The 22,826-nt window shown below is 25.0% G+C and overlaps 2 protein-coding genes across 3 annotated transcripts in view; both read left to right on the forward strand.

The window, feature by feature from the left end:
- Positions 1-22,826, forward strand: part of LOC126908633 (aldo-keto reductase family 1 member A1-like) — an 83,758-nt gene that overhangs the window by 5,860 nt on the left and 55,072 nt on the right. The window lies entirely within an intron of this gene.
- LOC126908640 (calcitonin gene-related peptide type 1 receptor-like) lies at positions 7,369-21,528 on the forward strand. The gene is made up of 6 exons (XM_050690899.1): positions 7,369-7,530; positions 9,064-9,281; positions 13,460-13,757; positions 14,439-14,480; positions 15,275-15,364; positions 21,172-21,528. The coding sequence occupies exons 1-6, from the start codon at positions 7,441-7,443 to the stop codon at positions 21,211-21,213; spliced, it is 780 nt and encodes a 259-aa protein (XP_050546856.1). The 5' UTR covers positions 7,369-7,440; the 3' UTR covers positions 21,214-21,528.

Here is a 22,826-nt window from a genome sequence, read left to right on the forward strand (position 1 = left end):
AAAAAACACATTTGTGCTCAATCTTTTTTTTTTTTTTATAAGACTTTGAATTTGAATAACTTTCTATTAATGTATAGTAAGTATTGTATATGTAACTGAATGATTTATTAGCATAAAGAGATTGATAAGTACTATGTTCATGTACAATTTAAGATCAATCACGTTTCTGTTTCAAATTTTATATTTCAGTGTGTTACTTTATGACTTGATATTTCATTGAAAATATTTGAAACATAACGAAAGAACTTAAATCCAATATTTTTTAAAAATTTATAAATGGAACATAAAATATCCAATTTAATACTGTTTTATATAACACACTTTTTTAATGCATAGTAAAATTATATAATATTGTATTGATATAAAATAATAATACACACAAAAAAAATTTATTAGTAACTTGTTATTTTTTATAATACAATAAATGGCTGTTATGTTCAATTAAATGNTTTATTAATAACTTGTTATTTTTTATAATACAATAAATGGCTGTTATGTTCAATTAAATGTGAAGTCATATTTCAAAAATGTCATACATATATACATCCTATTACAAGAATGATATAATAAAAATGAAACAAATTTATTGAATGAAATATAAAATTTTGATGAGCATAAGTTGAAAATGGAATTTTTATAAAAAAACTCGCAACAATGTAGTGATCAACGAGTTTATAGATTCCGCATGAGACCCTAAGCATAGCTATCTTCGTATTTGAGATATATTCAACCAAAATCTGATTAATACGTTACGTCCAGAATATTAAGTGTTTTGCCTCGCAGTGGAATGCAAAACTGTAGAATGGATTTCTAAATGACAAATCTATTCATATATCTTGAATATTTGCAATCAAAAATCTATTAAAGCATAAGTTTTATTTTTATACATTTTAATTGAAATATTTTTTTGCATTATTAAATTATGCTAATAGCTATAGTACTGCAGTAAAAATCATTTTCAAAATAGTATTAAAGTAGGTACTCATAGACTTTGTTTAAAAATCAGAATGTCTTGTAGGAAATTATTTCATTGAGAATTTGAAAAATATTTTTAAAAATTATTTGAGTAGATTATTCTTAGAAATGCCTAATGTATAAAGATAATGTACGAACAACAGTTATAACAACCGCTATCGAACATAAAGTGGTTGAAATTTAGTTATAAGACACTGTGACTGTAAGATATTGTTCGAATAATAATAAATATTAGATTTACTCATATTAAAGTACAGGCCATTTATTTAAGCCCAAATGACTATAATAGGTCANGAATATTAGATTTACTCATATTAAGCCATTTCTTTAAGCCCAAATGACTATAATGGGTCACCAAGAGCGATTCGACTAATCTCTCAAGGTTGAAAGTCAGAAAGAATGCGAATGTGTAAATAGACAGTGAGAAGTTGTTTAGCTATTAGTTTCGCACAGTACACATGGTCGAATTTAAAATCCTTATAAGCTGACAAGTAACGACGTATAGTACAAAGTGTTCCGATTTCTTGTTCACAGATACTTAAAAAGAGGAAATTAGAGAATATAGATTTATAGTTGATTTACGTTACTCTGAAATGAAAATAATGCTTTTAACTCTATATTCTCTTCTTATACATCATCAAACACGACGCAAGTATAGTGTGTTAATATATTGCTTTTGATCACATCCGGATGCCGAGTAGCATTAATAATATATAGGTGCATCACATGCTACCAACAACAATAAATGTCAAAGAAGTTTTCGTAGAAGTGACGTGCGCAATAATGCAAATAGATAGACATATTTATACATTTATCGTTTTTTATTATTGATCTTAAAACGAAAATATAGTCGACAGGTATGAACAATGTCGATTCATCACGTGAAATGACAAAACTATGCATAGGATTTATATTCTGTGTCCACTAGAGAACTGAAAAAAAGTTTGATAATGAATTAACTTATTGGCGGTATTTATAATTTTTCCAAGTAATATATAGAGAACTAAAAACATAAACTTACAAAATATTTTTATTCCGCAGATCATTTAACAATTATTTTGAGTGTCATTGTTATTTCAGTGAATAAAAAATAAACGATCGGTGTGAGTAAAACGTGGAACAGTCATCATTTCAGAGAAAAATATAATTAAATTGAATACTTCAGTTTAATAATGTATAAAAAACACATTTTTTTTTTTTCAAAAAATTACTGAGTGAATAACATGACTTGCAAACCTTTCAATTAACCATGTCACTTTTATTCATTTCATAATAAAATGTTACACGCATTTGATCAAGTTTTAGAGAAAAAAGGTTTGATTATTATTTAAACTCGTTAATCCTTCATTGCGAGTATTTTTATCATAATAATTTTGCCTAATTTGAATATTTTAAACATTATACTTAGAATTGTAAAAAATATTAAATCAAAATTCATAGCAGTAAAAAAAATATTGGATTTTACATGTTGGCGTGTGACCTTAATACAACATTTATTTTAATATTGCAATATAACGTACATTAAAAAAAATTACCGTACTCTGCAAATTAAGTGTAGAATTTTAAACACTGAGAGACAGGATAAAATAACTAATCAGTCTCTGACATTTCGTGTAATCTATACTCATTTGATTTTTTTACTCTTGATAATAAAAATCCAAATGTTTTATATGAGTGTATGTGTTTTTTTAATATTACTTTGTTTAAAATGCTAACAAGAAAATAAAGTTTAAGTATTTTTTCAGTTGCAATTACAAGTTAATTTAGATAGTGACTAAGATAAATAACTTTAAAAATATAATCATTTTATACCAACCAAGAAGAAAATAATTGAGCTCGCAATAAAATTATACAAAAACTAATTTTTAGTAATTGTTGTTCTAATTCGACGAACTAATGTAAAATTTACTATCCTTCTGCTTTTCCAGCTAAATATAGTCAATTTATTTCAACCTTGACGTCGCAAAATAACTCTTAAATAATAATTTATAATCACATTAATACATTTGCAGTTTACATGGAAGATTGCGTGATGACTTTTAGTATTTAAGTGCAAATTTTTTAATTTTAGGACATTTAGATTACGTGTAAATAATTAAAAAATATTGCATAATAAACTGAAAAGATACTTTTAAAAAAAGTGTATTAAATATTTATTATTATGAACTTAAAGAACACAATTGGAGAAGGACACTTTACCGAAATGTTTTGCTGCAGATATTTTGTTTGATAAGATGGCGTAACGATAATTACACTATTAATTATTTCAACATTTTTCGCATATGATAATCTTTATGAAACCATTGACAAAATCATCTGTTATTCAATTGTTAAACAAATATAACAAATTTAATTTAATTTAAACTATCTACCATAGAGTTTCCAATTATATTTTTGAATTTGAAAAAAATTTAGGTTGACAATTGTAAAAGGCCTGTCAGAAATCATAATAGGCTTCAAATTTATTTTAAATTATCACATAGCAATACATTTATTTTAGGTACTGAGAAGGGTTTTTTTATTTTTATCTAATTTTAATTGAAAATTAAAATAGTTACCATGTATTTTGAATACATTTTTATTATTTGTATAAAATATAAAAAATAAAGCGTCTTGCCAAAGGTATCAATACGAAATCTACAAATATTTTGTAAAGCAAATAATTAGTTTTATTTTGTAATATTCATAGAACTTAGAAGAAAAAAATTATTGTTATTTTTGAATGTCACTTAAATAAAAAAAAGTTATACTCGTAAAAATATAAATTTCTACCCCTTTGCACCNTAGTTTTATTTTGTAATAGTCATAGAACTAAGCAAAAAATTATTGTTATTTTTGAATGTCACTTAAATAAAAAAAAGTTATACTCGTAAAAATATAAATTTCTACCCCTTTGCACCACTTCAAGGAATTGACCTCGAGCATTAAAAATTTATTAAAGTTTTTCATTTATCACAAAAGTAAATGGGCGGTACAGACCTTCGAGTTTTAAAAGGCCCACCCTAGTGACAAGATAATGGTCTATTCAGTGAACTGTGTGAGTTTAGAGAGCTGACTTAAGATATAACCGACACGTGAATTTGCAGTATGTGCCAATTTCAAAAGTTTACTTCAGCCAGTAATAAGCAACACGATGTCATCGAAAATGTGCCCAAATAAATTAAGTCATTAACATTTTTTAATTCAAATTTGCGTTAAGCAGTTACGCAACTAAAACAACAAGAAGCCCGTGTTTAAATAGTGCAATCCTCTCTTTAGATTTTAAAAAAATAATGGCTTCCTCTCCAATTTATGTAGTTTCTGGCACCTAAATTTTTTTATACCTTCGAGGTATTGAAAATTTCGAGTAATTGAATTTATGAAAACATAAAATATTGTACAACATAAATTATGCGGACTTTAATTATAGTTCGATATAACAAAAAATTCAACATATATATTAATTTTTTCTTTTTTCTTCATATATTAAATGTCACTATNGTTAAATTTTTCTTTTTTCTTCATATATTAAACGTCACTATAACGATATTCGTCACAAGAAAAATATATTTTATAAATTTAGTAATAGTATTACTTAGAGAAATTTGTCTTTTAAATTAATAACTTCAAAAATAATCAGTATTTATTTATGTATACTTTTATTGTTTCCTTAAAGGCTACACGTAATATTTAATTATTCTATAGGTTTCAATGAACCATGTAAATTCATCTAAGCAACTACTAAAATCAATAATTTAAAAGAGAGTCAAATTTGTATATAGAACACTTTAGGTGTATGATATGATATTTCAACGACTCTTAAGTTTTATGTTAATGTGTTAGATTCATAATTTGCTAGTTTGAAATTGAATCAATTCAGTCTAAATTTTACAATTACCACTTAGCAGTTTTAAACTTTTGATTAATTGACAAAGTTTAAGATTCTCATCCACAGCGTCTACAACAATAAATATAACTTTTCAAGTTTCAGTACAAACATGACGTCGTACAACTAATTTTAATGAAAATTTGACAAATAGATCAGCTAAACTGAACAATCGTTTTCGATTATACATTTTTAGCAAATTTTGATATTTCATAAAACAACATAAAATTGAACACATAATGGTATATTAATAAATTAGGACATAATAATGTTATTAGTTTTTAGCGTTTTATTTTAAATCTAATCACAGTTTTCTACTTTAAAAGTGTGACTGAATATTATAGATTTATGTGTTTTCTATGCATTAGTTAACAGAATTGTTTTAAAGTAATGTCTCAAAGTATGAGTACAATTAATATAATTACTTGTATAACAAGAACATAATATAACTTGTCATCAAAGTTTTAATTAAAGTTCTAAAGTTTTGGCTTTTTATTCATTTTTTTGAGTTCAGAGTTTGAATTAGTTTTATTAATTGATATGGTGTTACTTAGTTATTTGGTTTTACTGAGAGTTAATAAAATGAATGCCCTAAAACAAAAAACTTATTGTTGCACGGTCAATGTAACAGCTGCCATTCAGTAAGCACAGGAAATACTAACATAGATTAAAGGAAATAACGCAGCATTTTCCACTATAATAGGCAATTCAATAACAGCAGCTACATATTGGTCTGTGGTCTGTTTGAATAGCTTCAATAATACTTGTAATGATTCGTCTGAACCAACTAAATTTCTGTATAATAATAGTAATAATATATATTAAATACTCTGAATTTGAAACCTTTATTGCTTAACTCTTAACAGTAGTTATACTTAGTTTCGTTCAAATATTAACTGTTATTAATGTAATTGAAACATATTTTTACGCTGAGTGTTTCGTATAACTATCGGTGTTCTAGGTATTCTAAAATTGAAATTTATTAAATTAAAACAAATACTGTTAAATTTGAAGCGCTTGAAATAGTATTTGTAGCATTAAAAATTATTTTTATATGTTATTCATACAAAATAAATTTGTTCCAATNTATTTGTAGCATTACAAATAATTTTTATGTGTTATTCATACAAAATAAATTTGATCCAATAAAATCAATAAGATTAAAAAAAGAATGTTATTATTTTTTAATTGAATCTATCTTGAAGATGTAAAAAAATTAGACAAATTTTGTACACGTTCTTGACATAATAATTACACCTTGTAGAATGTAAACAGATTTTGAATTTATAGAGAAAATTAATTTATCAAATTACATCTCCTAGACAAAATACTCCGGTACTAAATAATGATTTCCACGAATTTAAATCGCATTTCAAATAGTGTATTCGAGTTGTTTAGGAATCATTAAATTCCAATATATGTATTATTAAATATTTATATAATTTAAATAATAAAAACCCAGCACAGTGGGTGTGTGACATAGTTGGGTCAAGAATAATGATATCTGACAGTGATTAAAATCACTATCATAAAAAACGCTTCGATGCAAATCTTTCGATAGTATTTAATTTTAAATAATTGGTGGATTATTCCAAAAGCTACATGATCTCCTATTTCCTTATTTATGTCCTGATTACAAGTTGTATGATTTATAAGTATAATATATGAATAAATATATGTTTATAATATATAAATATATAAAGGGAAATGGTGTTATATTAAAAAAAAGTATGTCGAATGAAAGAGGGATATAAATATTATTTCTCATAAAAAATTGTATTGATCCATACACTTTTCAATAAGTTATAGCAATATAAAGTTAAAAATGTTAAATATAAAATCGAGAATTTCACACAAAAATAGCATTCGGTAACTATTTTCATCGTGAGGACAAAATAAAATCACAAATTCTTTTTTTTCCATAATAAAGTATATTATATTATCTTTAATTTAAGATATATATACAAGTGTCAGACTTTCCGGAACACTTTCAAAAGTTAAAATTAAAAAATTTTCATTTTAAATCCCCTCTGTGGATAGGTTAAGAGTCAAATTTATAAAAAATATACCAAATGATAAGTAAAGACATTATGCATCTATGAAAAAAAAAAATTATATTGATTTGGTAATTTTTAAAAAAGTTGTGGCAGTTCTAAGTAAAAAAAATTGTAAAAAATGTCGAAAATGAGCGATTTTTAAATTTGTAATTGTTTTGGAGATTTACCCCATTTACGGGGAACGAGGGATATTTTTTCAATTTTTGAGTGTAATTTTTTTTGACTAGATACGATTTGTGATCTTTTGACGTATCGTTGAAAGAAATCGGTTCGGTGAGAGCTGAGAAAAAGTGGTAACAGACACAAAAAAAAAAACACATCATAGTAAAACCAATACCTTCTCAACTTCGCATCGAAGCTAAGACGGTTTTTATTTTTTGTTACGTCATGTTACAGGCACAAAAAACACATCATAGTAAAACTAATACCTTCTCCAGCTTCGCATCGAAGCTAAAATGAACAAAAAATCTTAACTTAACTTTTATTTAGTTTTTTATATTTTCCAGGTCATTAAGGTGTGCACGTAATACACTACACACTCATATGTTTGCATCATTTGCTAGTAATAATTTACTGTGGTTGCTGTGGTACAACTTAGTCATCGAACATCCTACAGTTGTTCTAAATAATGAGGTATGTTTTATTTACACTATCTTCTTGTGCATAAATTTTAATTGTGTACAACGAAGATGACGAGATTTACTGTAAGCGTCTCAAAACTGAGTTTGAGATAGCCTACATGAAAGGAGACATTGAATATTCCCTTAATAATTTTATATACTAATAAGAAATATTTTGATTAAAACTTTTTAATGATAATAAAATGCATTCTACTGATATTAAAGATATACATAGATAAGTCTATTTATGTATATAGTATTATAAAAATTGTAAAGTAGTTGTGACACACTTACTGTTTTACACACGTTTCAAAATAAAAATCCATCGTGTACGATTATTTTTATTGTTTACTAAACTTAATATAAACCCTTTCTAGTTAGCCCTTTTACGCTGTTTATGTATTCTATAAACGTTTAACTTGCCAGTTTATAATACAGTTTTTTCCATCAATTTCACAGTTTTAAATATTCAAATAACGTTTTACTACCGCAATTACATATTTTTTTTACACTTACAATGTATAATCTAACCCCGTATTGTAGTCGAGTGTTATTATCCTATATGTTTAATAGAAAACACATGATAAACATAACTTAAGTAATCCAATACAACATTATAAGATCAAAATTTAACTATTCTAAAATAATTCAAAGCATCTATGAATAATTTTAATGAAAAAAAAAGTATTAACGTTTTATTAGAAAATTATGGTCTCATTAATTTTAGTTCATCATTTTGCAATTTAATTTTAAAAAAATATAAATGAAATAAATTAGATATTGACAATTGCTCTTCCCAATATTACACTTCTATGTGTTGAATAACATTAACAAATATATACGCATGATGTACAGTTTTATATTTATGAGCATCAATCATTTTTAGAAAAAAGGAATTTTCACATTAAGGACGTCTAATTTCGATGCCAATTCGTCTAATGTTCCAATTATCATGCCAATATGACATAAAAAGTCATTTTATATTCCCATTACGATAGGTATTGATTGTTTAGGGTTTTATTTTTACCAACATAAAAATATAACTGTTGAATAAAGAATAAACTACTTTCATTTTTATATGCACAAAAGTTTATTGAGGAAACCCACATTTGTTTATTTTGTATTAAAGTGCACTTTAGAAGATTTTAAAAATTTAAACAGCTAGTTTAATTAATTTTTCATTAAATAGAAAGCACGCAAATGTCCTTTTATACAAATACATTTGCCTATTTTATGTATTTTTTAAAGAAAAATTATGTAAATGTAAATAAGACTTATAATAAGATACTTACTTCTTCATAAACTAACTTTTTTTTTATAATGCGTTTTAAAATAAATTTATATAGTAAAGTAATTAAAAATGTCTTTAAAAAAGAAGAGTTGTATATAAAAATGTTCATTAAGAAGAAAACAATTTCAATTTGAAACTCGATATACAAATAAAGCCGTTATTAATTTCAAAGAAGATACAATAATTATATTGGTTTAACACTTATATAAGTTGTTTGGATAAAATGTAGATAATATAGATAAACTTATTTTACAGTGGTGGTGTCAAGTGCTTCACGTAGTAACTCATTATTTTCTACTTACAAATTACGCGTGGATGTTTGCAGAAGGTTTTTATTTACACACTTTGCTGGCATACGCTTTTACCGCTGAAGATACGTTAGTCAGATGGCTGTGGAAATTGGCCTGGTCCGCTCCGATGGTCATTATATCAGTTTATGCAACACTACGAATAGTCCACATGCAAACGTCCGAGTAAGTATAATTATTCATTTTGTTTTATTAACAATGATTAATGCAACTCTGATGGCAATATCAAAAATAATTATTAGGATTCTATAATTGTTAAGGTTTTTATATATTAAGTTTTTATTGTTTTTAATAATTTTCTTTTATAGTTAGTGGTTACCGGAAATCAGAAATAAAAGATTATCTGTTGAAATTAAAAATAATTCTGTAGCAAAAAACTAATATCATTAATATTTTTAAAACTTTACTACGATTTACAAGAAACGAATATAACGTTTCCTCTCTCAAAGTCGGCTTAGGTTTATCTAAGCTATGATTTACTTCAATCTAGATGATAGATTTCATATTGAGTTAAAAGTTTAGTTGTATCTTATTTTGTAGTATCTTATTCCCCTTCATTATAGTAATAGAAAATATTTTTGAGTTATATACTTAAAACCTTTTTATATATTTCGTATACAAATACGATATACATTGTTGAGTTTAAAGTAATAACCTTATAGTAATCTAGAATACGGCCTGTTATTATGACAACAATTGAAGTGTCCAATAATAATTTAATATAGTATTAAATAATATGAACATTTAATAATATAATAATTATATTAAAATACCTTTGAAGAACTATTTATTTTTAAAAAGAAAATTTTTTTATAATTTGCTCACAAAATAACTAATTATTGTTAAAATAAAAAAATATATTAAATGTATTAATATATTTATTGTGTATTGTGTAGCACGTAAATGTATTAGTAATAATCATTTAATTTTTGACCACAATTCCACAAGAGACTATATGAAAATAGTCGGTGTTTCCATAATGGTTCAATTTTTATTTGGTTCAGGGGTGAATTTGTTAGACATGTGCATATTTGTTCATGTTTTTTTAACGTGATTCATTAACATGACCATTGATGACACATAATAAGATTAATATATTTTCGTTAATTATCGTTGGAAATGTGTAGATCACTCAACCATAAACTATCTTGTGTTGTTTATCACTTATGTTGTTTATCACACGAACCGGTGAGTTACAACTGGTAGTGTGTACATACTATTGACACTTATCGTGTGTTTACTACATTATTGGTCGCTTGTGCCATACAAGTTTAACATAACAACTTTGTATTTTCTACAGTGGCGAAGTATACTAATTTGGTCTCAATACGAAAAACATAAAAGGCCAATTGTAAGAAAATTTTTTAATGAAAGAGCTTGGCAACAATATTTGAAAATTATTCGCGCTAATAAAATTATTTTTTTTTTGTACTCCGAGAGCGTTATTTTTTTTAAGTCAACAGGCATAGTTTTTATTTGAATATAATTTTGTATGTGCGCATCGCAATAATTGAGTTTGTACGCACTTATATTAAGTATATATAATCACACACAAAAATATAAACAAAATTATTTTGTTTTTAGTTAACATAGAAAGTATTTTAGTGATTATAAAGTTATCTTTTGCATACCTGTTGTGTTAACAATAATTCATATGGTATTATTAAGTATACTTTTAGTACATATTTTTATTTTATTTTTAGTCATAAAATAGGACAGTGTTATACACTTATTTTTCTTAAATTTCATTGGTATATCATATAAACATTTATTAGCAAAAATACTAGTTTCATTAGCATCTAATAATAGATGCTAATGAATATTTGTATTGATGTATTAGAATACATTTATACAAATTTCAAATTTACTTATATTTATTTGAAATTCTATATTATAACCACAAATAATAGATAGTAACAGAAACCGATGGTAACATCATAACACAATATTATTAATATTTGTTGATTCCAAAGATAGTGTTAAAATATAAATATTATTACATTATTGCGATAACCTCGGCACAAAACGTATACTTATTACATTTTGCTATTGGCTCTTTTTAGATTTTACTAATTTTAACAATTAAATGTTTATCCTACATTTGTTATACTAATTTTGAAGTATGTGACGTTCACCGGCTTCTAGCTGTAAGGCTTTTACCGCTAAACGCACATAAACCAAACAATGTTGGATCCACCACTAACCGAGGTTCTACCAGACCGGAAGTATAGTGGAATTTCAATTTTAAATGACATAAAATGTTTGAAGATTGTACTATTGTTCAAATTACTAAGTTTTTTATCTTAACTCTAGGGGAAAATAAAATAAAAAACTGGTAGACTAGAGGTATGGGCGGTGATGTTCTATTTAATACAATGAAAATAACTAATAACAAATTTAAATCAAATAATTATGCCTGAAGTACAATAAAATAATGTCAGTCACAAATTATAAATGTTCAAAATAAAATGAAGATTCAAATTCTTTTATATAACATATTTCAAGTCATGGTTAAAATTATTACAAATTATTTACTGATCTACAGAACAAATAAAATAAATAGAAAATGAGGGAGAAAATAATCTCTGACAATGCTGTATTGACCATGTTCTATTGGACCAAGGGCTAGGAGCGTATTTTGTAATATTGAATATAATAAAATGATTATCATTGCAATAATGCTCAAACAGACAATTTGTCATCGGTCAAAATGGATGTAGGCCTTTTAAACCGGGTCTTGAGACTGCTAAGCACGTCTACATGTAAGGTTTTTTGACACTCGACATGACAAAAATAATTAACATACTAAAGAAAATGATATTTTACAATAGACAATTTACGAATAGCCAATGATCAAAAGATGTCAGAAAAATAGGATAGAATAGAATAATCATATAAAAATAATGAAAGTATATTAATTTAATGACGGCTCATGTTCAAAGAAAACCTCGTGACAATGCACGACTATAGGAAACTTAAATGGACGAAAGAAAGAAAGGGATGTTTTACAAAAGTTACCACAATCATAACACAATGCTGTCCAAGCCGCAGCCAACCAAGTCTTCACCCATGGCTCGTTCGCCTGGGTCAAAAGTAAGAGTAAGGTAGCCATGAAATGCAAGAGTACAAAATGAACAACGAGACTTAGATGGTTGGAGTTAAAAATTCGACGACCAGGCCAAAGACACATTTGAACAAAACGGCCAGACCACTTGACGGCGATGACACACATGAACCGGAAGTGGAAACAATGCCGACATCAGTGCATGCATAGTTGACACACACCTGGGACCGGTTGAATTATTGACAGTATTGTAGTGGTCAGCTGGGCGTTTTCTTATCGCAATGATAATTTGTTATGAACGATTGATAGCGATTGTACAACAAAAAAAGTATAAAGGGGAATGTGCGACTGAATTATTAAGGACTATTTAATTACGATATTACTGAATTTAATGTTGAAAAATAGTTTTGATTCACCACGAAATTAACACCACTTAGACAATAACACCGCATTACCAATTGCTGGGCAGTTACGCTTAATTATATGATGCTCACCAATTTTCTTCTTCCTCGCCTTAATGCTTTAATGCCTTCTCATAACCATCTAAGTCTATTATATAATGTTCACCAATAACTAATTTAATTAACTTATCGTGTTAAATAATACTAATAATGATAGGTCAATTTTTTACGTCACAAGTAATACTTTTTGTGTAAATCATTTATCGTGCCCGGCGTATTTGTATACTTCTACCGGACTCTGTGAACTTCTCTAAGGGTTAAGATGTCTTAAAGGGTCAAACACGCCGTAGACTAGTTAGGCCCATAAAGTCTAGGGTAGAGCCCCGATTAGTTGGAGCCTAGTTTTTAATATATATGTTAATTTTACACTGAAGTATTACAATTTTGGTTATAAAATATCCAAAATGCATACCTAAACATTTTTATCATTATCAAAACTTTCAATGAATCGGTGCGCCATTCTATTTAGTAAAAATAAAAAATAAAAATAGTATCCTAAAATGTTAGTAAGGCTCTCTTTAGTTATATAAGCTTCTTTAAATTATTTAATATTTAATACAGCCACATTCATCACATTCCTTTATTCACGTCACTTACTGTGTATTACCTTATAACTTTAAACAAACTTTTTTTTAATATTTACTAGTTAGTAGAATAGATAATGATTCAATTAATATCTAAAAATAATTTATCCAATAGTTTAAATTTTATAATTTTCATACTTTTTTTTATTCGTCATACTTTTTAAATTCTTGAAAATAGCCCATAATAATAGTTTTATACTTATTCTATTACTTACTTATTATATTAAATTATAGATGTTGGATGAATGAAGCTTACTGGTCTGTTTTGGTGATGCCAGTCATTTTTTGCCTTCCTATAAACGTGTTGTTTCTGTTTAATATCGTCAGAGTACTCTGGGTCAAGTTACAAGCTGGTCCATCACACTTATCTAATAGCACACCATCACGGGCAATGCTTCAATCGTTCAGAGCTACATTATTACTAATGCCACTGTTAGGTCTTTATTATTTGTTAATGCCTTTCCGACCTGAAAAACACCATCCTTGGGAACGTTATTATGAAATTATATCAGCCGTTACATCATCGTTTCAAGTATGTATTATTTAAAAATATGTATTATCCAGTTGTACTTAACAAGTTAAAATCTTCTATTTTTAAATTTAGAAGTTCAACTATAAACTAGTTACTATTAACTAGTTTAAACTATGATTTCAAAATGATATATAAGTACAATCTTACACTTGCATATTTTTACGAAGTCTTTAAAGTTTATTCATCTCACCTACTTTAAACTTTTCGACTTATTTGTAATTTTATTAAACACTAAACCCGAGGGTTAAACCAAATTTATGTTAAAATTTTCTTATCTGCAAACTAAGACAAAAAACGTGTAAGTTTTAAGCTAAGTTGGTGATAAACTAGCAGCTTTACTTGACGTGTATTTCAGGTTATAATATTCTAGGGGTATAAGCAAACTATACCTTTTGCATAAGACTAAAAAAACCAACTTAAATATACATTATTATCATGATTAATAAGACAAGTTTTTTCTTCATAATAGCAATGTTAAACTATCCCCTCAAAAAAATACTTTATTATGTTTACAAAGTGTGTGAATTGAATTTGTAATTTTACCACGTTTGTCGTGATTTTGCTTATTTCACAGAAAGGAAATTTATACTACAAATAGTTTATGAACAAAAAACACGAATGAACGGCTTATCGCACAAAAATCGTGCTCAGTTTTTAATAAACTTTATTTTTTTTATTTAGGGGCTATGTGTGGCAACATTATTCTGCTTCCTAAATGGAGAAGTGAGTCAATTTATCAATTTTAAAGATTTATCATTTTAAATAACAAAATACACATACATAAATCTGTCAGTTTAGTTATATAGTTATACTATACTAATAATGATTATTTATGGCTACGATAGCCATACAAAAATATTATAATTAAAACTAATAAATTTAAATGTTACATGTGCAACTATATATTAGAGATAACTCAATTTTAATTTCAACTCATTTACTTCTAAGTTAAATTGTATTATATGTATGATTAACCAATTCCTGGACACAAAAGTGTACAGAAAAATTGTTATAACATCAAACAAATTTAAAATATGGTAAGCGACAAGAAAAATATGTTTGATCCATTCATTTTTGTTGTTTTTTTTTTATATTTCATTGGTAGTTACATTTTGTCATACAATGTTGCATATTATAATTTTAAAACTATAATATTAAATATATTCAGATTTTTTAAATATTTTGCTCATATTTCAGCTTGTGTATCACGCAATTTCCTATTTGGATCGCATATTTAGAATGTCAGTTACCTTTAAGCATTTATAACTATAGGTCAATTGACCTGAATTCCTTATATTTTCACTGTTTTGCATGATGCAGGTAGATGAACTTACGTAAAATATGTATAAATATATTATTCCATCTGTACATTTTCACATAATATACAACATTTTACTATTATAATAATATATTTTTATAATAAGTTATTTTAATAAACGAAAATTTATATAACTAACTAGGAGTTTTTCCGTTTATTTTTTTTAGACATTTATTTTAACTAATTAAATTTCTTATAGGTGATAGCACAGATCAAGAGACGATGGCAGTTTACGTTTTTTAGAAATAGAGCCAACTCTTATACGGCAACAACGGTCTCGGTACGTCAGGTTAGCTACTGATCACTATTTGCACGTTGCACGCACTTATTTGTTGAATATAATTATCCTTAAATAACCAACATTAAATATTAATATGGTAACCAAGTTAGTTTAATAATCAATATGAGTAGATGGGCACGGAAATGAAGAAAATAACTCTTAATAATTTGTTTTATTTTCTCACCAAAAGCGAGACAAACTAAAATTTCTTGAACTAATAATGAACTAATTATAATTATAGTATATAATTAAATAATTTAATTTTAAAAATTATAAAACTAAATATCATCAGGTAAAATCCAATCTACCCTTTTCTATTAAGCATTATAATACCTACACTTAATATTATCCGTTACATAGTTTGTGTATGTTGATCGCGTACTTTGGCTTTCTTCCCGACTAATCTTGATTCAATCAGTAACAGAAGTTTCTATTGTGTTGATCGTTCTAATCCTAAAAATCCCGTAAACCATTAATTAAAACTACTAGAAAATTTTTTACGTTAAAAAAATATCAAAAAAATTTAAAAATAGGTCAAGCGTAGTCCAAAATTTGTCATTAAAATTTTTAAGTTTTCAATATTTTAAGGTACAAGTTAGAATATGAATGCTACAAAATATTGTATATTTATACGAATTAACTATGAAAAAAAATTAATTTTGTAAGCTTCATGTCATATTTTTCTTAAAAACGAGATCTTTTTTTTCATAGAAAAGCTAATGTCTAAACAATATGCGTTCTGTTCTGATGATGATAACTTTGTTCTAAAATATATTTTTTTTAGTATATATATATATATATTTTTTTTTTTTTGTGGCTTTTTGAGTTAAAAATTTTTAATATTTTTAGTTTAAATTAATCAATAAAAAACAATAAATCATCATTATATTATAATAAAAGAAACAAATGGACTATAAAGAATACAAATGGGATAAATTGATCGAGTCCAAATAGAGAAAAGGTTAACTGTAAAATATATACTTATAAAAATATAATTATTCAATCTCATCATTAATATTTATCACAAATTCATTTATTTAATCAATTGTTTTACGTTATGAAAAAACTCTTTGACTAATTTATTCTATTTATCGTTTAATTAATATCATTTTCATAAAAATTAATATTTAAAAGAGAGATAAATTAAAAATTTTTAATTCATAAGTTGATATGAAAAACTTGTTTTTAATATAATAAATTTAATATGTTATTCATTATTATAAAATATGACTGATATTAAATTCTTGTAAAAAATTTATTAGTAACTAATTATTATTGATTAAACTTATATTATTATGTTATTTTTTTTACCGTAAACAATATCACATTTATATGTGTTATTTAAAATCTATCTATCCACAAAAAAGTCACACAAATTAAAGTAATGGTAATTTTTAGAATAACTTCATAACTAACTGATCAGACACGCATTTGACGACTGGAATATTCAGGGTTAAAAAATGTTTTAAATCACGTTTAAAACGTTTGAAAAATATAGATATTATAGTGAAATTATTTTATTACATAATATAATAATAATTCTTTTAATAATCATCATTACATTAACCACATAAATATTGCTTTACATTTTTATTGATGTGTTCTTATTTGATTTGACTGTATATCACTAGTTATACTAATTAATTTCGTAATTTTCGTCTATAGTCATAGTGCAGAGTAGATAAAGCATTTTTTAAATTCTTATTAAAAGATATGATATAATAAAAAAAAATTACTAGTCATCTACACTTAAAATGGTTTTATGACTACTGAATTATATTTAAAAAATCTATTATTATTAAGTATTATGTGATCATAAAAATTTAGAATTCTAGATATTTAAATAAATTACTTTATTAAATTTATTAGATTTCCCTATCATATACAAGATGATTAATTTATCATTGACCACTAGTTTTTTCATAAATAATAATAATATTTAAAATAACATTTTTGTATTTGTTTAGAAGTATTTAATTCTCTATTTATAAGGAGTTTAAAACTTTTAAAATACTGGTTCAAAAATTGGTATTGACCTGTCGTTTTTTTAGTTAGATTATTTTTTTATTATATAAATAAGACAAGGATTTTTGTTGCCATTTAATAAAAATTAATTGGTACTCTTAAATTGGTAAACTTAAAAATTGTTATAACTTTTTATAATCTATGAAAGAAAAACTCAAACTACTTAATAATAAATCAATCACTCTGTATATATATATTTGTTTATGTATAAAAAAATATCGAATCTGATTACACTGTTTTAGGTTTCTAAAAAAAAATAAAAATCAATACCATTTTTTCATAATTATTACTTAAAAATGTTGAGTCTCATTAATAAGAAAAAATACAAAATATTTTTATAAATTATGCTTAATATTCTGACATAATTATGGCTATAGAATTAAAATAAATAATCTAATACAACTTAATAAATTTAACTTATATAATTAGTATTTCCTCGAATAAAAGATAAATAAAATTTAATAAAATATACTGAAAATATTTTCAATTTTTTTAGTAACGATCTTGTAGTCATATTTTAGTTTAAATTTCGAGTATAATACAATTGAAAGCTAAGCATATCACAACTTAATATACAGACGGTTCAGTAAGTAAGGAAACAAGTCAATTGTTACAAACAATGAGAACAATAGATACCAATTTCCTTACTTACTGAACATTCCATATATACCTGGCTGTATATACATTTAGCTAATACAGAATCTTTTGTATTAAAATAAATTTGATGTTCAAAACAACTAACATTGGTATTATTAATATGGACATTGCTTTTCATTTAAAAAAATAATGCTATGGTGTATCATCACTGTTAAATTAATATTAGTGTACAATACTGTAGTAACTGTTTTGGGAATAGATAATGTTGCAATAATTTAAATATGTTAATATTTTACGGTAAGTTTGTACTTATGTATATTATAAACTTTATTTACCCTGAAATTATACTTAATGCGCGACACTAAAATGGATAAATATTTCTGAATAGCACTGAGTTATAAAATAATAGTGTTTACTGATTTTGGATACCCACGTGTAGTCTCACTTAAAAATAAAATAATATATCATGAAAGTATTGACAAATTTATTACAAAAATACAAACGTTCACCAAAAATAATATTCCATAGTTCATAATATTAAATAATTAATCTTTAAACATTAGTTTATTTGCTTTAGAAGCGAACAATTTTCTAGTAGAAAATTATTATTAAAAATAATGTGCACATAATTTATGCATTATCAAGACCGGATTGAAAAATTTTGGGTAACCAAGTTATTATATTTTTATTAGTCAATAAACTGATAAAATTCGATAAAATCGAACCTTAACGGTATAATTATATTTTTCAGTCTGTAACTTAATTTTAAAAGTCTATTCTAAAAGAAATAATTATATAGGCTAATATTTATTTTATCGCTATATCTTCAAAGCGGCCATCGAGATTTTCTTGGTATCTCGTCGGTACAGCATGTATCTGTTTTCTCTAAATTAATTACATTTCTTATAAAAATATATTACTTGCTTCGATAACATAAAAGAGATTAAAAATATTTTTCATTTTTTCAACATTTAACTGTGTTAAACCGTGAATCAGAGAAAACAAAAACTAAATTGGTTGACATATATTTAATTACATGTTTTGAAAGAAAGTATTTCAAATATCATTCCAAAAAATTAAGGAATATTACATTACAAAATAAGTGTATAGACCCGATGCTTTACCTGAATTTAAGTCATGAATAAATTTGAACATAGCAATACTATTTTTAATCGGCCAAAAATTTTTTAGTATAGCAAAGCATAAATTGTTCTTACATTAATTTTATAAATGCTAATTAAGTAATTAACATGCTACAGAGAGTAGTGGCTCTCTTTCACATGTTAGGGTGTCAAAGATAGTTCTTGGATAGGCCAGTGATGGACGGGACGGGTATTATGGCCGACCTGCACCAGAAACCAGACACTACCAATGAGTAGATCGTAAAAAATATCTGATTGATACCCTGGGGATCGAGCCCGGGACCCCGTCCGCTAAAACATACGTTTTTACCCACTAGGCCAGACAGGTCCCTTATGCTAATTAAATAATGTAAATAGTTAAAAAAAATCTTTCTATTGAACCTATCTTATTTAAAATGTTTTTTTATAAAATATACCGTTTCAAGGTGTTATTAATTTTTGTATCATGAGATATTATATATTTGTTCCTTATTTTGATGTAATATTTTGAACACTCGCTGAAAAAAGCATTAAATGTGGTATTTTTCTTGGTCGTTATGGTTCAATACATTTAGATGCATCAATATTTTCCAAAAAAGTATAATAAATATTATTGAAAAAAATAAACTAATAAGAATTTTAAAAACAATATTTTTTTGGTGATTTTTCGATAAAGGAAACGAGTAAAACTTTTGCTTAATCCAATAACAGTAAGTAATCAATAGGTAATATGTCACTTTTACATTAGGGAAAGTATTTCAATTTGATAATATTCAGATGCATAATAAAGCATGCTATACGTCGAAAACTTGAAAAATTATATTTCTTTGTTAAAATGAACAAAAAGTATATTGGTAAAATTCGATTATTTTTTTTCACATACAAATCCCATAGCAACTTACATTGTTTTTCAAAGACGGTAAGCATAAAACAAACTTTTTTTCTTTCCTCAAACAATCTTTGTTGTTTCATGTAAATTGCTATTGTATTTTATGGGAATATTTGCATGTAAAAATGTATTCCCGAACGTAGTGCTTTTTCTTAACACTTTAAACTTACGTTACACAGAATATATCAACTGTCATATTACTTGTTTTGCATTTAGTTGGAACAATTGCTGTATACTTTGCTAATTGATAAAACATTTGAGCGAAATTATATTTTGATATCATGTCATTTTTGTCTTGTATACTTTTTAAGAATTCTTGAAAAGTTTGTTCCAATTATAAAATATTCAAATATTATTCTTTGGATTGTTTTTGTATAAATAACACTACAAACTTTCTTGAAATCGTAGAAAACTAAATATTGTTATNCAAAGATAAACTTAACTAGTTGAGTTTATTATCAGTACTAGCAGATTTGCAAAGATATCATAATCATAGAATAATAACATTTTTTAACGGGTCAAATATTTCTCTTTCAAAGCCTTTTTTTTATATAAATAACACATGATTTTTCAAACGTAAAAAATAATTATGGTATAATTTTATATTGTTATTTTATATTCCAGAAATGTATTTATTTTTATGTTAACTAAAATTACACCATACATTCACAACGTAACTCAACAATTTGAGATTTTATTTTAAGATATACATATTAACATTTGAACACATCTCAAGACTTATGAAATAAAATGTATTCCAAAAAAAATAGAATAGAAATTATTTTAATCTATTATTTCTTGAGATAATGCAATTAAAAAGCTATTTCTACTGTTAGCTATGTAAAAAAATTTTATTCTTTTTTTCTCCTAAATAATTTCAGAAAATCTATGTACGCGTTTTGAAGACAACAATAATAATAATTTAAATAATAATAATTTTTCAAAACTTTGTTGATCTGTCAAAAAAAAAAATTTGTTTTAAAATAATTAGAATTTTATTAAAATAGAGATATTTAACTAAAATATACGTTAATTAGATGTTAAATGAACAAAAGAGATATTAAGTTAACGTAGTATCTCATTATTTCTCTTAAGCTAAAAGTTTAACTTAACTTTAACTTATTAAGACGTTTATAACCAGTCATGATATTGTAAACATTATTTTGTTGTATTATTTTTTTTAGGGGCCCAATAGTATGTACTCCAAAGTAACACAATTGAGTTAAGAGGAAACCAAATAATACGCGTACCATTGTTAATTTTGTTAACTATCAAAGTTCCTGATTGAAAAACAAAAACATTCAGATTATTTAAGGTTAGTGCGATACCTAAAAAATACAAATTAACATATACTTGTATTCGTTGTGACTTTAATTGTTATAAAATTTTAGTATGCTTAATTTATATTTGTAAGATTGTTATTAAAGTTTAAATAAATTTTATGATATGTGTATTTAATTGTTAAGTTTTAGTAATAAGTAAAATTTTTAATCTATTCATGTGTGAATTTTTTTTTTAATAAAATATGATTTTTTATATACCATTTGTAGAATATTGAGATATGAGATCAATAAATATTGAAACTTTTGTAATTGTATTCGAATTTAATGGTAATATACCTTTTTCATTTAAATATGAAGCATCAATCTATATTGAAAATAATATATTCGCAAAGCGGACAAATCCTCATATTTATTTATTTTTAAATCATATCTAAAATAAAATATTTTAAATTAAAAAATTATAACTACCAACGTGTAAATAAATGACATAATTACTGACGTGCGGTCTACCAGATTGTACTCTTGTACTGGTGTACTGGTGTCCTTATCACCTAATCGATTGTCACATTTTACCAGTTTAATCAAAGTTTAATGTTTTTTTTAGTTGGCCAAGATCCCAAATAATTAAATTATTTTTAATTTTAAATAATATTGGCCACAAGTGATTAATTCTTTTTATATAAAATAAAATATTAGATGAACCCAATATAAATCAATTAAATCTCAACTTTTTTAATAAAAGTTTAATTTGATATTAAAATAGAATATGAAGTCATTAAGTTAGCAGGGAAATTTATATTAGTTTGATACATAGTATTTCTTCACATTTATTATTTTNTACAATTTGAACACATCTCAAGACTTATGAAATAAAATGTATTCCAAAAAAAATTGAATAAAAATTATTTTAATCTATTATTTCTTGAGATAATGCAGTTAAAAAGCTATTTCTGTTAACTATGTAAAAAAATTGTATTCTTTTTTTCTCCTAATAATTTCAGAAAATCTATGTACGCGTTTTGAAGACAACAATAATAATAATTTAAATAGAAATAATTTTACAAAACTTTGTTGATCTGTCAAAAAAAAAATTGTTTTAAAATAATTAGAATTTTATTAAAATAGAGATATTTAACTAAAATATACGTTAATTAGATGTTAAATGAACAAAAGAGATATTAAGTTAACGTAGTATCTCATTATTTCTCTTAAGCTAAAAGTTTAACTTAACTTTAACTTATTAAGACGTTTATAACCAGTCATGATATTGTAAACATTATTTTGTTGTATTATTTTTTTTAGGGGCCCAATAGTATGTACTCCAAAGTAACACAATTGAGTTAAGAGGAAACCAAATAATACGCGTACCATTGTTAATTTTGTTAACTATCAAAGTTCCTGATTGAAAAACAAAAACATTCAGATTATTTAAGGTTAGTGCGATACCTAAAAAATACAAATTAACATATACTTGTATTCGTTGTGACTTTAATTGTTATAAAATTTTAGTATGCTTAATTTATATTTGTAAGATTGTTATTAAAGTTTAAATAAAT

The sequence above is a fragment of the Daktulosphaira vitifoliae genome, unplaced genomic scaffold, assembly GCF_025091365.1.
Source record: "Daktulosphaira vitifoliae isolate Bord-2020 unplaced genomic scaffold, ASM2509136v1 Scaffold_5, whole genome shotgun sequence".
NCBI lineage: Eukaryota > Metazoa > Arthropoda > Insecta > Hemiptera > Phylloxeridae > Daktulosphaira > Daktulosphaira vitifoliae.